The 16442-nt window shown below is 39.5% G+C and overlaps 3 protein-coding genes across 3 annotated transcripts in view; 2 read left to right on the forward strand and 1 right to left on the reverse strand.

The window, feature by feature from the left end:
* Window positions 1–323: 323 nt before the first annotated feature.
* The window catches only part of LOC123672848 (tyrosine-protein kinase-like otk), a 70562-nt gene continuing 54443 nt past the window's right edge, over window positions 324–16442 (reverse strand). The window contains exons 4-18 of the mRNA XM_045607159.1: window positions 16013–16136; window positions 15074–15234; window positions 14870–15014; window positions 14645–14781; window positions 14429–14583; window positions 13341–13485; window positions 12495–12800; window positions 11289–11558; window positions 10867–11142; window positions 4314–4448; window positions 4017–4241; window positions 3679–3956; window positions 2837–3082; window positions 2475–2696; window positions 324–2376 (exon numbers count right to left, since the gene is read on the reverse strand). Of these exons, the coding sequence (XP_045463115.1) occupies window positions 2290–2376; window positions 2475–2696; window positions 2837–3082; window positions 3679–3956; window positions 4017–4241; window positions 4314–4448; window positions 10867–11142; window positions 11289–11558; window positions 12495–12800; window positions 13341–13485; window positions 14429–14583; window positions 14645–14781; window positions 14870–15014; window positions 15074–15234; window positions 16013–16136 (2912 nt within the window). The 3' untranslated portion in view covers window positions 324–2289. The remainder of the gene's footprint in view (window positions 2377–2474; window positions 2697–2836; window positions 3083–3678; window positions 3957–4016; window positions 4242–4313; window positions 4449–10866; window positions 11143–11288; window positions 11559–12494; window positions 12801–13340; window positions 13486–14428; window positions 14584–14644; window positions 14782–14869; window positions 15015–15073; window positions 15235–16012; window positions 16137–16442) is intronic.
* On the forward strand, window positions 4983–6408 carry LOC123672847. Its single transcript, XM_045607158.1, has one exon. It carries the CDS (start codon window positions 5053–5055, stop codon window positions 6004–6006), a length of 954 nt encoding a protein of 317 aa, XP_045463114.1. The 5' UTR covers window positions 4983–5052; the 3' UTR covers window positions 6007–6408.
* Window positions 6739–10016, forward strand: LOC123672846 (protein I'm not dead yet-like). Its single transcript, XM_045607157.1, has 4 exons — window positions 6739–7165; window positions 7579–8060; window positions 8226–8636; window positions 9415–10016. Exons 1-4 carry the CDS (start codon window positions 6778–6780, stop codon window positions 9802–9804), a joined length of 1671 nt encoding a protein of 556 aa, XP_045463113.1. The 5' UTR covers window positions 6739–6777; the 3' UTR covers window positions 9805–10016.

Genomic DNA, 16442 nt, shown 5'->3' on the forward strand with positions numbered 1-16442 from the left:
TGCATAAATTTGATGAAACGCACCCAAATTTGCATTTCACGGAATCTTTCCAAGTTTCGAAAACTTCCTCCGAAAACCCTGATCCATAATTACCCAAAAGGTATCTTGAATTTCAATTCTTTGTGCTGCCTATACAGGGTGCTCCTAAATTGGAAGTATAAATAAAAATGACAGATTTCTCGGATCAAATAGGTCCTAAAAACATGGCCTCATTTTAAGAGGACCTATTATCTCAAAATGAGCCGAGGAATCTGTCATCTCCATTCGTATCTCTGGAAGATTGCACTAAAAAAAGATCAAATAAAAATAAAACCACATAAAAGTATCATGTATGTATTTTATTTGAATATTACAAATTATACAATTACGCTCCAATATAAAAGTCAGACGTACAAGTATAAAATCATTATAAAAAGCTAAACCTCAAAATTTATCCTATCTATTATACCTAATTATATAATTTTATAAATACGTTACATTCTTATAGACAGATTAGCAAATTTTATAAATATATTACAAGTGGATATATACAAAAAACTATCGATGAGTTCATAAACAATGGCCGCTCCAATACGAATCGAGTTCGATATTATAAATAGCTAAAACTACACATCTCAATTAATTACGGGTTAATTATGAAACGAAAAATGAGAATTATTGATAATATAATTATACAACATCTATAAATATGGAAAAAGTGCATCGAATAAAATATAACCGGCATCTCAAATTATCAGGTTACTAGAAATTTTTGTGGTTGTCTTTATTTTTTACAAGATTTTCTGAAAATATCACTTCTGGCGGAAAATTTTTTTTACAATGTCTCGTGTTGTAGGAAATATGTATGAGATTCACCCTGTATAAAACTATCAAAAACACAACACGTCCAAAAATGAAAATGAGTATCAATGATTTTTCATTTCAATTGCGAAAATTTAATTCTAGTAACCTTTTTTGTTCAGTTGATAACGACTAAAATAAAAATAGATATAGAAAAAAATTATTCTAGTTTCATCTCGAGTAAAATACGACTTCGCTAATGAAAACGATGACAGTATAAAAAATCGAATTATCGTTGTCAAAATGGCAGCATGTGTATTTAGCTGATCAAAAAAATTGAACCGATTCTCAATGGATTAATAATAATATACCTATGCAAAATTTTATACAACGCAGGGCGACAAGTTGAGAAAAGAAATTCATTCTCAAAGTTTCTATTAACAAAACGACAAATTTTCAAAGAAAAAACTCTTCGAAAAAAAATTAAAGAAAACGATTAAAAAAGTAATTATCTCAACTTGTACCGATTTTTGCGCAATCAACCTATAACTAATCGATTTCTCTGAAATAATCTCTCTTTGGTTGTGTTCGACGAAAACATAAAATACAAAAAATTAAAATAATAAAACGCATAAAATTTACAAGTATAAAACCTTACGCCTAACAGGGCAAGAACATCGTGACCGTAACTGGACGTGATTACGAACATTTTTTTTGGCAGTGTGTTGTAGCGAATCTGACACCGAATATACAAAAGAGGTCACGTGATTTACGCTAATGATATGATCGAAGAGAACGCGTCCTATATACCTTAGGGTAAAAAAATGATATGTACAAGGGAAGAGATCGAGATCGACGCAATGAAACGAAAGTATGACGAGAAAAAAATCGTACGTTTTTTTTTTGCGAATGGAAGCTTACACGATTATCAACAGTGATTCACAAGTTCAAAAAATTCGGTTTGCCTCACAGCTGGATTAATATTGATGCCCAGATCTGAAAGAAAATTTTCTGGTTTGGAGTTGAAGTGCTAAACTTTGGTCACACTAAAAGTTTCCTCCATCTTACAGACAGAGCTATCAAAGATACCAGTAGTACCTGATTACTTCGTGAAAGAATATCTTAAGTTACTTCGGATGTTGCTAAAAAATCACCCTTCATTTTGAAGTCCAAATTTCCTTCCAGATCTGCATAAAGCATCTCACATAATGATTATTACCTAAATAGTACTTATTCGTTAAGTTCTTTGAGAAGCTATCTTGCACAGCCACCGTACCAGCTCTTGGTGCCGGCGACAATAACGAAGAAACGATAATAATCAAGAAAAGAACACACTGTTTAACATACAGGCGACATAGCTCCACGAGTACGAACAAGGCGAAGGTTCCAAGAACTCCTACAACTTTTTTTCCAATCTCACAAGACCTAGGTCGTATCTTTCGCTCACTTCAGCGTTGCAACGCTTAACTGGACAATTTTCTTGATTGTGGTTGTCCTTCCTAGAGCTGTTTACATTTTTGTTAAGATTTCTGCCATGGTGCTGGCTATTTCTGAAAACGCTGGCCTCTTCTGTGGGTCTAAGTCCAAGCAGTTCATCTATGGGGAAAAATGGATTTAACAAAATATCGAAGACAAATCTCTTCAAAATTTCAACACAAAGCGATGAATTTAGAATTCACTTCAATGATACTGACCTGTAGAGCTTCGATATCTTCAGGGGTCGAGGTATGAGCCTTCCACTCTAACTTCTTCTCCTTCAGCTTCGTGAGCACGCTGTTGTCGTTTAGTTTTGGGAAGGGGAGCTCTCCCTGACTGAAAACCTCCCATACAACCACACCAAAAGAGTATACGTCACTCTTGGTTGAAAACTCGTCCTCGTAGACCGCTTCGTAAGGCATCCATCTCAGCGGGATGATCTGAACACGGCATAGAATTAATTAGAAAGATAGATCTCGAGTATAGTTAGGAGGGGGTCAACTCAGTATCCAGTTGACACTTCAGTAAGTACTGAAGAGCTAAACTGAAGAACTATTACGAGGATATAAACAGAACTCACATGGTTGACGTGTTTGCAATACTCCTGACTGTAAGGATCTCTGGTAAGTCGCGGAAGTCCCACTTTCACGGACAAGGAGGAGGTTACCAGGCAGTTACGAGCCGCCAAGTCCTTTAGCACTATACGGTGAGAAGAGACGTAGTCCATGGCCTTGGCAATCTGATGTAACACTCCAGCTGCTTGTACTGGAGACAGGGGAGGCGAGGAACCCTTTTGCGTCGCGAGCAGGAATTGTTTGAGGTCACCCTGTATAGAAAGATATCATCAAAAATTTCATTCGGAAACACCCAACACTTTGGGGAATGTTAAGCACCTACTATTCAACTAGTATATGTCCAGGTATGCATAATCAACATTAATTAAGGTCTAAATTGGAAGACAGATCTTGTGAGTTGTAAAAGACTTTGCGTCTCAAAATTGTAAAACTTCTTTTACGACACTCAACAAACTCTATTCTATCAGTATCTTGTTTCAAGTGAAGATCTCTAGCATTTTTATAGTTCTCAACGAGATTAAACCAAAAAGTCATAAAGATTAATTCCTTGTTTCAATAAACAAAGTCTTGTAATCGAGTGAGTAATTCAACTTAGAAAGAATTATATTTTTGAAGAGCCACTCATGCTAAAGAGTTGCATTCCTGTGAACTATGTATAGACATTTAGTAGAAACACATGGTTGAATCTTTCTTCATTTTCGAAAGCAACACCTGCCTGACATCCTTATCAACAAAAGATACAGTCTACTTTATTGAACATCGTATTATTGATCTGCTTGACTGTTGAAAAAACTTATTGATACGCATTGAGAGAAAAGAAGGTTAAATGGAATGAAAAGAAACATACCCAATCCGTGTACTCCAACAGCATATAATGAGGCTCCGAATCCCTACAGAGGCCAATCATCTGTATGACATTCTCATGAGTTAATTTCGAGAATATATCGATCTCCTTCTTGAAGTCCGTCAGGCAGTTTTCGTCCTTGGTGTGAGAGAAAGCCTTGATGAGTACCAGAACGTCCTTATCTTCGGTTATGCTGTTGGTGGTAGATTGACGTTTGTCTTGGTTTGGTATCTGGCTCTTGGACATCTTACCCAACATGACGTCGCCGAATTCACCTCGACCTTGAGATATTACCAACTATAGTTTTGGGAACTTATGAGAACATGTGGAGATTAACTCACCTATCAGTTTAGTCTCCTTCAAATGGCTCTTGGGGACTGTTACCTTATCGTAGCTAGATTTAGACTTGCGCGACTGTCCAGAGCTTTGAGAGTGGGTTGTTTCAGCTCCATCGCTTTTCTGTCCTTCTTTGTGGTTCTCGATACCATTCAGTCCCTTTTTAGAACTGCCAGAATCGGGATCTTCCTTCAGTTCCGTGTGTTCGACATCTCCGTTCTCTAATTTTCCTAGAAATAGAAACTGTATTTTGGGAATGCGTCTTCTTGGGGTTGGATTGTTCGAGGAAATATGGCAGTTACCTTCGGTTACAGGTATCTTCCTAGATTTCCTTCTGTATCGACACCATACCATCAGCCCTACCACGAGTATGATGTATGCCGCCGCCACTGACATGGTTATCAACACGGCTTTGGTGACGGTGGAATCGTCCGAAGCTGAAAATAAGACAAAAATAGTGAATACTCATGATTTCTAGTTTCGATGGAAAGTATCGAGGGGCCTCAGTATTTATCTAAGTAAAAAGGTTATCATTAAAATTTTATCAAAAGCGGTAGAAACGCCACTGGCTGATTTTTGAATTGAACATAATTTGGGAAATCATAAAGCCAATATTAACATTTCAACGGCGTTATATTCTGAAAATCATATATTATTAATTGTAATAATGTTGAATATCATGTATGTTATCTACAGAAATTGGTCTGGTTTTTCTTGTGGAAACATTTGATGTCGTTTTTCTATGCTAACTATGAACACATCCTACAAAGGAGCCTTTGAATGTGTTTCTAAAGAAACGTAACCTACATATTTCGTATCTTATTTGTCCCATTGAAATCTCGTCCTATGAAATGTAATTTAATTGAGACCTTAAAAATGTCATAAAATCAAAACCTCTCCTAACGAACAGCCACTGTTTCGCGTCGCGACGTCCCGAATAAAGAGCAGCCGACGCATGCGAATCCGCAACCTCCTTTAACGATTATTTTCGGCATTCCGTCTCGGGCTCTTCCCAAAATAACCCGAATCGCTGTGTCAGCGATGTCGTCGGAAAATCCACAACAGAACGAAGTGTTCTGCAACAATCACGTAGACCTGGAGGACAAACCCTCTCCTGTCCAGAGCTACTGCAGCAACTTCAAGAGCGGTTACATGCCCGTCAACCCCGAGTACATCGAAAAACTGCAGTTTACCGGAAGGAAAACATGTGCCTTCTGGACGTTGGTAGCCATCCTCATAGTGCTGGCCATTGGGAACCTATGTCTGACCTTCATCATACTCAACGTTCTTCGCATGGGCGGCAGTATGGAATCCATAGAATTCATACAGAAGCAGGACGCTTTGAAGTTCTTCGGAGACACGGATCTTGGACACCTCTACAAAAGAAACGGAAAACTTGAAGGTTTCAAGGATGTACCCATCGAGCTATCATCCCAAGACAGCTCGATTGTCTTCAGCCTCTCCTCCAAATTCGGAAGAGTGGCCACCAAGTTTAAGATGGACCAGAACTCAACCACCTTCGACAGCATCAGTAAGTTCGAGATCAAGGACGAAAACGATAAGATCATCTATTCTTCTGTAGACCCCATCTTCAACTCTATCAAAAGCGTTAACAACCTGAAGACTAAACTGACCCTGACCAACAAAATATCCAGTCCCATCAAAGAAAACCTGGATATAAAAGGAAAGTTTGTCAATCTCAAGGGTGCTGAAGGAACCACCATCAACGGTAAGCTGGTGTTCTGGAGCGCCGATCAAGATCTGCTGTTCAAAACGGTAAACGGGTCCATAGTGATGTCGAGCAAGAAGGACATATTCATCAACATGAAGAATGTGCCCAGCGGTGTTGTCAGACAGAACAATCAACTGAGAAAGCAGTACAAGATCTGTGTTTGTATGCCACAGGGAAAACTGTTCAGAATACCTGTTTCTGGATCAAGTTCAGTGATGTGCAACCACGTGAATATGTCGCCTCAGCATAATCCGTGTTATTGAGAATGTTATTGAGACTACCATAAAGAAGTATGCAAGAACGTATGTAAAAATAATATAGTTATGAATACGCTATGGGTAATCAAGTCTGTAAAGTCTTCACCCAGCTGAAGGGTATTGCAGACTTGGTCATCTGTTGGATATCATTGTTATATTTTATACTGATCGAAATAGCTTGGTTATATACTATTTGAAGAGTTGTAAAAGCGTATATTCCAAGAATTTTTCTTTATATATGTATGTGAACCAAAAGAAAGATTAGATAGATATATGTTGTTGAATGTTAAATGAAAAACCAGTCAAGAATCAATGTCTTGCAACAATGTACTAGAAATATTACTAAAAGAATCCTGAAAACTTTGTGTACATTTTTTATAAAATGATAATAAAGAGAGCTTTATAAGAGTTGATTGGCTTTCATTATAATTCAATTTTCTTCAGTGTATTGCCACAACTCACTGTCATGTTGAGAGGGCAAGAATGAACACATCAGACTTTTTTTTATTTCAATATGATTCATGTTCAAATTCAAAATTTCCGTTTTCAAAAAATTCTGAACAATTTTCTGAACAAACCTTGTTGAAATTTCAACTTCAAAGATGATACCAAACGAATTTCAACGTTCAACATGCACAAAATAATAATTCCTGAGATCTGTGGAAGTCCACAGACAACTGTTTATCTCCATAGAGAACGTTCTCATCAAATTCCTTCTCTATGACTCCACGATGACATTCTCTACGTCAAATCGACCAACGTCTTCTATTTTCGGCAATGGGCGCCTGCGGCGACCTTCTATTCGGCATACGCATCTACTGGAAGGCGGCCTTCAGCGTAATCTGGCCCATAGTTCTCCTACCCGTTATCATAACCGACTACAGCGAGCACAAGAGGTGCCTCTACGTGATCCTGCTGATGGCCGGCTACTGGATAACAGAAGCCATCCACATCGCTATCACATCACTCATACCGATTCTGCTGTTTCCCATATTCAACCTTATGAACACCGACGACGTCTGCAAGAGCTACATGAAGGACGCCAACATGATGTTCATAACTGGACTGATATTGGCGATAGCTGTGGAGTATTCTCATCTGCATGAGAGGATAGCGCTGGTAGCTATCGATGTTGTTGGGGTCAGTCCCAAGCTGCTGCATCTAGGTATGGGCGATACTTTTTTTTTGTCCTAAGGTAGTTAATGTTATGACACTTTTTTATCTCTATCCATCTCATCTTATGTTGTTCTTCTCAACGTCCACGTCTCTAAAGTCTTCAACCTCTTTATTCTCTACTCAATGCTCCAAGTATCACTTCATACATTGTAACACATATCTTAAATTTGCTTTATCTCATTGTTGTGATAGCAAAAATAGTAAACCGAAACCACCAGTCTAATACTTAATGTATATCCATCAAGTCCAAATATCGAATTCCAAATTTCACGAATAATAATAAGAATATGAAAACTACTTCTTATTGCAGAAACCTTCACTTCTCCTGGCCATGTCGATGGGAATAATTTTGTCAACTTTGGTCATACTCCTCCAATTTTTACACTCGTTCTTCTGATCCAGGTATTATGTGGATAACAGCCTTCATCTCCCTATGGATTTCCAACACGGCAGCCACAGCCATCATGCTCCCGATCATAACCTCAATCCTCTTGGAACTGGAAGGTCAAGGTATAGGAACCATCTACGTGCGAGAAGCTGAACCCTACGTATCTCAAGTACAAATGGAAGATACTAGAAGGCCGACCAAGTCCACGATGTGTTACTACATCAGCGCCGCCTATGCTGCTTCCATAGGCGGGATGGGCACTCTCATAGGCACGGGTACCAACCTGACCTTCAAGGGGATCGTCGAGGCCACTTTCAAAGACGGCGACGGGATAGACTTTGGTTATTTCATGCTGATAACCGTGCCCATGGTTATTGTGCTGATGATCTTCGCTACGCTCCTTCTTCAACTGTGGTTCCTAGGCTTGCTGAGACCGAACTCAAACGATGCTCAGAGCATAGCGATAGGACCGGAGGGTGTAGCCATTTCCAAACAGGTAATCTCAGAGTTTTTTTCGTTATTTCTTTATTTAACATCTAGATTGAGCCTTCTGCTCCAGGAAGAGAGTGCTGTTTTCTTCCAGTTTGTCTCGTTAAGGAACTTCATTTGACAACTTTATAGGGTAGAATTTTCGGTTGTTCATTCCAACTCCTTCTTGCAGGTAATCTCTGACCGCAGGACCCAACTAGGACCGATGACCTTCCACGAGATAGGCGTCCTGTCCTGCTTCATCCTTGCCATCGTCCTGTGGATAACCAGAGAGCCCCAAGCGTTTCCGGGCTGGGCCCAACAGTTGACAGACCTCAAGGTCCAGGACAGTTCTGTCGGGGCTGCCATTATCCTACTGCTGTTCTGCATACCGGCCAAACCGAACTTCTTCAACGTCTTCAGCGAGGACGAGGCGAAGAGGCCAAAAGAGCCTTCCACCGGGTTGATCACCTGGAAGTTCATCTATCGAAAGATGCCTTGGGGTCTGATCTTCCTGATTGGAAGCGGTTTCGCCATAGCGGATGCTGCCAAGTCGAGCAAGATGAACGATTATATCGTCCACAATATGGGTAACTTGGATGGGGTAGGTAAAACAGCAGAATACACTTCTCAGCGATTCAAGTCGATATTTATACATCCACTCTGAACTCCAACGACTAGTTACAATCCAGGATTGACTGTGATGATAGTAGATTGATCATCAGTCGAAAAACTGACTAGACCAGGCTAAAAATCCAGGAATTTTAAAATTCCGTTAAACAATCCTGCAGTGAAAACCTCGAGCATAATAAATTAGCTATTTGTATACCTGCTGAAGAGTACCAAGACCGAAAAGATACTCCAAGGAACCTTGGAATTACATAGCTTTACTTCCCTACACTCCGGGAAATTACGAAATACCAAAACCAAATGATGAAATGTAACAACAAACTCTATATGGAAGGTTCTCTTATACATATGAAGCATGACTCTCCTAACTAGTACAAGAAATTGAAAGCTCTGAGAGGTTTTCGTGAGAGCTCACAACATTGAGCATATGAATGTGAAGCCTGTAAGCTGTAGAAAATTCAACATAGATATGGATATCATCTTGAACAAAACTAAAGATCAAAGACCTGCTATCTTCAGGATGTAGAGAACTTTATCAACTGCTTACGAATGCTCTGATTTGTCAAAGACAGACAGAGACTAAACCTTCATGAGAAGGTGTTGCCTTTCAAAATCTGATAATCAGGCTCAACACTGTGAACTTGATGCCTACCAACGCTAAAGTATAGCACACCTGACAGATTTCATGCAAAAACACAGAACAATATTCTAATCTTCTTCTCTAATTCGTCAAATTTCGCCCTTTCTTTCAGTTTCCCCCCTACACCCTGATGGTCCTAGGCTGCATAGTGGCAGGTCTGCTCACCCAGCTCACCAGCAACGTAGCCATCGCCAACATAACCTTGCCGATAATGGCCGAGCTGTCTAGGAAGACCAAGATCCACCCGTTATACTTGATGTACCCGGTGTGCCTATCCTGTTCCTTCGCCTACATCCTGCCTGTGGCAACGCCTCCCAACGCCATCGCCGCTGCTGCTTGCAACATGAGGACGGTGCAGATGGCGCTGATAGGATCGCTGCTGCTGATCGTGTCGTGGCTGGTTCTGTTTTGTACTACGCCCTTCTTGGCCGGTTTGGTGTGGGATTTTAACAGTTTCCCGGATTGGGCGAACAAGGCGGACAACGAAACTTTCGGAAGATAAGATAGTGGTTAGGAATGGTGATTTTGGATGTTTTTGAAGGTGTAGATGGTGAATGGAATTGGTGATGGATGAATCGGTGGATTTTGACTTTGGTGGACCTATTTCTATGCCAAGCTTGTATAAAATTTGTCGGCATAGGTATTTGTGTTTGTTTGTAAATAATTAAGTTTTGAATTCGTTGAGATTTTTAAGAATAAAGCAAGACAACTAAGGACGTTTTTTAATTTTGTGGCGAATTCATTTTCACACAGATTTCGTGGTTATATTTCATTCGTGGTGTTCTCCAGTCACAGATTTATCTATTCTCTGTCAAATTTGTGATACAGAGAATTGTTTTGCCAACCTACATTTTTCGACGCAAAAATCACTAAACGATATTTATGGAAATATTATTTTTAACTTAACTGTTGTTCGCAAATGTTTTGTATTTAGATATACGGGGTATTGAGTTTTTCTTTGAAATTGGCTCATTTTTTTTTAATATATGAAATTACTTTCACGGCATTCAGACAATTTTTCAATTCTGGAAAAAGTACCTCCTCGATTCTGGGATTAGTAGTTCCTCGATGCGGTGCTTCCTCGGTTGCTTATTGGTTGGAGCATCGGACTAGTTATTCAGAGGTTTCGGGTTCGAGTCCTGCTCGAGGATGTTCTTTTTCCAGAATTGAAAAATTGTCTGAATGCCGTGAAATTAATTTCATATATTAACACACAGACATTAAGACCATTATTCACGTTTTTTTTTCAATGCTCTGAAACTAGTGGAGATTTTCTAATGGAATTTGGTGGGTTCCACGAGGTGTAGCCATTGCGCATTCTTTGGCTTGCAATCAAAAATTTCATGTTTCTCATTGGCGCGCGTACGGGTTATGGTCTTTTTTCTACAAAAAAAATTGTACGCCACTGGGATATTACAACCCAAAAATCTTTTTTAAATCTTCGTTCACTTTGTGTTACAAAAAAATCTCTGATGCCTTCGTTTTAATGCTAAAAAGAGTGTACTTTTCATTTCTTCAATAAATTACCACCATACCGATATTTCACAAAAAATTTTCAACTTACGTATCACGATGAGCAGCGTCTCCTTCCGGTTCAACCCGGCGCTACTTCCGGCCGTGCATCCGTACTTATTCTCGTCCTCCTTCCTAACCTCGGAGATGAACAAACTGCCGTTCTCCAACACGCTGAACCTCGACTTGTCGAAGTCGTTCATCGCCAGGTTCTTGTCCCAGTGGATCGTAGGCTTCGGCTTGCCGTCCACCACACAGTCGATGATGACGCTCTGGCCCTCCGTCGCCTCCGTGGGATTCTTAGGCGTCACGTTGAATTTCGGCGACACTGAAATAGAAACGAAAAAAAAAATGGTGGATGCGAACTTACTTCAATAAAATATTTGAGTAGCGCATCCGCCAAATTCGGTCATTTGGTGGATGCGCTCATTTCAGGTGAAAAATGTATCTTTTTCGCATCCGCCAAAAACTCACCGACCACCTCGATGACGATGGAGGTGTTGATGACGCCCTGGCTGTTGGAGGCGATGCAGCTGTACTCCCCCTTGTCCTCCATCAGGACGCCGTTGAAATGGAGGGTTCCGTTCATGTCCGTTATGTGGCCGGGGAAGCTGTCGGGCTCGGTGCCGTTCTTTACCCAGTGCACCGTTGGCGGTGGCGTGCCTTGGGCCTTGCAGTGCACTTTACCCACACTCCCGAGTTCCAGGTTTCTGTCGACAGGTGGCGGCACGAACTTGAGCGTTTCTGGAAGGTGGAATCGTTAGATTAGAAGAGTGGCTGGGGGAAATTTAGGAGGGGAAGATTCTCAGAAGTTTTCCCCTCTGCAACTTGTCTATCTAGTCTAGTATTAATGCACCTTTCGGTTCAAATGGCAAGAAATCTGGAGGAAATGCTTCAATATTGACTTGGAAAATATTTAAAAAAAAAATTGAGAAAAACATATTATGCAGGAACAACTAAGTGCTCCTATTTTAATGTTGAATTCGCTATTAGGTCCTCTAGAAAACAACTCAAAAAGGCACTGCCTTGAAATTTGACTGGTAATATAGTTTCTCTTCCAGTTGCTCCTTTATACTGGGTGGTTCAAAAGTATGGAAACTGTGAATTTATTTCGCGTACAGGTGGAAACTCGGAGTCTTTAGTGATTTCGCCCGAGGAATCGAATGGGCCAATCAAATTTTGTACCAAAAAGGGCCTTATACGAGATATGAGGCCCAATTTAGAAATTTCAAATGCAAATCCATCTTTTTCATCGCAGATTCGGATTCAGCGGAAAAATTTACATCCAAATTAGTTGAAACCAAAATTTTCTCGTCCTTTTTAGGCAATAACTCAGAATCACCTGGTGACGGAATGTCTCACATTCTTTAAAAAAAACAAAAAATGTTAAAATTCTTGCCCTGGAAGGCGAGCTGTAGACTACGGCCTCTAATGGCGAGAACAACTCTGATGGTGGAATGAAACCCTTTTGAAATCTAAATCTAATGTTCGAATTTGAATATGCTGCGTGAAGATGTCTCAACGTCATTCTCATTTAGGTAAAGATATAAAATTTCAAGGTTCACACAAGAAGACATATCAAAGTCTACATGGCAATATGTTTTCTGGATGAATATCCTCCTACATCTTTTAATTCGATTAAAACGTACAAAAAGAGAGATCAATTCCAAAAGAACTCACCAATTATAGCTACACTGATAGGCTTGGAGGTGACAGGCTCGAACCTATCCGTCGAGATTTCGCAGACGTAATCTCCGCGGTCCTGAGGCTGTGCGTTGTGCACCAACAGGGTGGCGTTGTCCCTGAACACCTTCACCCTCTGGTGGTGATTCGACGGGTCGTACTCGTGTTTCACCAACTTGCCCTCTTTTCTCCACCTCACCGCCGTCACTGCTTTTGACTGGGTCTCGTACCGACAGACCAGCTTGAACTCCTCGTTCTCCGACACTGTGAGGTTCTGAGGGTGAGCTTCGATCACTGGAGGCGCTGGAAATGTGAATTTTGATTGTGTGAGTTCAAGGAGAAATAGAGGAGCAGAAATTTTTTTTTTTTGGTTGGTCGGATGTTGATGGAAATTGGTATGGATATTCAGAATCAGCAGTTATTGGTCCAGTTAAAATTTCAGCTCTTTGGGATGGTCAAGTGCAAATGTGAATTACCCAGGATCCAAATATTTAAAGTTTACCGTCCAATTCTGACGAAATTAGGGTGTTCAGGTTGGTACACTGAATAAATCATAGGAATATTAGCTTTTTTGATAATAAAGTATGCGAGTGCGTTGAGTAAACGTAAAAATCTTCTCAGATAATAGTATTATACGAAAAGAAATCTAAGTGTGAGAGCTAACTTTTTAAAAACAAAGTACAAGATAGAATAGTACCACACACATTGGCAGAGAATTTTGATATTTACATGCAAACCTTTTAGTTGAAAGATACGAAAATACTTAGAAACAAAACAAAATCAGGAGGCACCACAGCTGTAAGAATTAAATTCCAACAAAAAGAAAAATAACTGAATACTTACTTATGACAATCAATTCAATGGATCTTTCCGTTCTACCAGCAACATTTTCAGCAGCACAGGTATAATTGCCAGAGTGTTTCAAGTCAACTTTAGCTATTATCAGACGTCCATCGTCGTCCACTTTCACTTCACCTGCATCTGAAACCTATTGAAAAAAAAAATTAGATACATCAGTTCTGGATAATATAGGTTCAGTTTGCTAGATAATGTCTTGATATCCTAGGTTCAAATTAGTAGGACGTTTTCAAGAGAGTTCTAAAAATTCTTTCGTAATTTTTCAAACATTTGAAGATAAGGTTTTCTAGTTTTTGTAGGCTACGAGAAAAAATTGAAGAAAAGAAAATTTCACATAAACAATATCTTAATTCAGATAACTCTTATTAACTTATTCAAAACTACATGTCACAAGAAAGAATCATTCGGAATACCACCCTAAATTAATTTATAATTTTCCTCAAATAATTTCATCTCTATAATGTATCACTTCCCAGTATTTGCTTGTAACATTTCAAGTCTTAATAAACACGTCCAAAAGTGATTAATGTGCTGTAGAGTGTAGACTAGCGCTCGTGAAATGTCGTATTTACAGACATCCTTCTATTATTTAGTTATCTTGTATGCATGCTTAGGAGGCGGCTTTTATAGAGTTATGTACAAAAACAACAATGGCTATTATGAACTTGAACACCTCTCTTTGTTTTCAGTTTAAGTGCTTACTTTTGAACAATTGCATTTCCACTGTTGAAAACTAACGGATATTGAATATTTTCGACAATATTAAATGACTTATTCATGAAGGCTGTAATGAATAGTGTTTTCGAGTGCTCAGAAATATATTGAACTTTTTCAAAACGTTGAACATATGCATAATCCCAAGTCATCAATATAAATTAAAAATAAAACAGGTCCAAGCACAGATCCTTGAGGAACACCCAAAAATTTTTTTTTGGGCTAATCTTCTTCCTTCAAATTCTACAATTTGGTGAGGACCTTTCAGATAAGACCTGAACACGTTTGACGCAGGTTCGCTCACAAAAATGTTTCAAAAGTTTCCTGAAAAGTTTTGAATATAAAGATTAATGACTCACCGTGTGACCTGCAGAATTCAACCACCACTTCTTGGTTTCGGGAAAACTTAGAGGTTCCAAACACGTCAGCTGAAAAGACGATCCCTCGGCTAGAATGAATTTTCCACCAGATGGTAAAGGTGGCTCAAAGGAGGTGTCATTCATTAGTGTCAGTTCTGCGAAAAGAAGGAGAGATGTTTCGTGATCCTGTTTTGTTGATTGTCATTAGGTACTCACGAGCAATTTTTAGTTCGGCAGTGTAGCTTTGAGGAACTTCGGTTGATTCACTTTTTATGCCTACACAGTTGTATAGTCCCTCGTCAGAATTTTTTACTGATTTGATTTCTAAGGTTTGGTTGGGATGGATTTTGTATCTGAAATTTGTTTTTTGATAGTGCTTCTTTGAACTTTTTATTATGAAACCAAAGTGATTTTCTGCATCTCTATAATTTGAAAGCTTACTTTTCGGTGGAATGCAAAGGTCCCACGTCCTTGAAGTACCATTCAGTGACGTCAGCGCCCTGGTAAACACAGTCGAAAAAGGCTGAGGTATCTTCCTTGGCAGCTTGGTTTGTTGGAGGTGTTTGGATGGTAGGGACATGATCACCTTAACAAAAAAAAATTAATTTTCAGTTACTGAGAAATATATTCTGGTAAAATTTATACCTTGGACGGCTAGAACGAAATTTTTGCTACTGTACTTGATTCCTGCTTCATTCTTAGCACCGCATCTGTAAATACCGTTGTCGATGGGTTTCACTGACTTCAGATGGAGGCGTTTCTTCTTTATTTCTATCCTAGGTGATTTGGTCAGGCGATCTCCATTCCTGAAAATTTGAAAAATTCTCGTTAACATCAAATTTGCATTATTTTGTTGGAATAGCAATTACTCTCAAACCTAGAGACCTATCTTGTTTCGAAATAACATCTTGGCTTGACTTTCAAGCTACTTGGTTTGAGCTTGAATTGATTTCATCAAGATATTTCTGAAATTATCAAAATCTACCAATAGATTTCGAAGAAAGGTGACAAAACTACTAATAAAGTCACACTGGCAAATACTTCAATCTCTCGGCGCTTGAGGAATCCCCTTATTTAGTCTAAGCGCGCACGAGATTGCAGAAATATATACCGAGCGACTCGTGTATATATAGCACAAGTAATATCAAATAGCTTGATATCAAGTCAAGCAATAAATATCTGAAATCGTGTCAAGTCAAACTCAAGTATGTAATTCTTTACGAGCTTGATTTTCAAGTCGAGTAGTTGGTTAAAATGTCAAGCTACTTGGCTTTATGTTTCCCTAAAGGGAATGCCCGTTTATAATTGATACTGATGCCTCTGAAACTGATGTATGTAAGTGACAAAATGGACACAGCAGTATTTCTAGACATCTTAGTTAAAACGTAAAGAAGATAAAACGGACACGTAAATTCAATCTGAAACAGAAAACGAATTGCCAACCAATACGCTCCCCCCTAAAGTCTCCATCCCAGACAAAAACAAAGAATCGCACAACCCCCGAACAGATCGAATCTCGTCGGCTTCTGCATAAATTCACTCCCCCCCAAAATCCGACGACCTTCGATCCCTCCAAAATCTCACCTGAACCACTCGTAGTGCACGTCTCCGGAAGCGTCCAGATGACATCTGAGTATGACGTCACCGCCTGCCTGGATCGCGGACGTCGTCTCGGGTTCCTGCAGTTGGACGGACGGTTCGTCGATCCCTGAAACAATAAATAAGGTGTTTAGCGTACGGACGATAACATCTCCGAAGGGTAGAAATTTATCGCCTGTCGCGTGTACAGTGGCTGGAGAGAGGCAAGAGAGGGCGATAGGAGGCACTTTGCGCCACTGCTCTTATCGAATTAGAGTTCGGGAACTGAGAGAGGGCTCTTTTATTTCGTAATTAGTTGAGAGGCAATCACGTGATTGGTTTTTTATGTCGATCGAGAATAGCGAAGATATTCATCTGATGTTATTGAATTATATTATAAACATAGGCGTACAACTCTGCTGCCGCCGTTTTTTTG

Source organism: Harmonia axyridis, chromosome 2 (genome assembly GCF_914767665.1).
Source record: "Harmonia axyridis chromosome 2, icHarAxyr1.1, whole genome shotgun sequence".
Taxonomy (NCBI): Eukaryota; Metazoa; Arthropoda; class Insecta; order Coleoptera; family Coccinellidae; genus Harmonia; species Harmonia axyridis.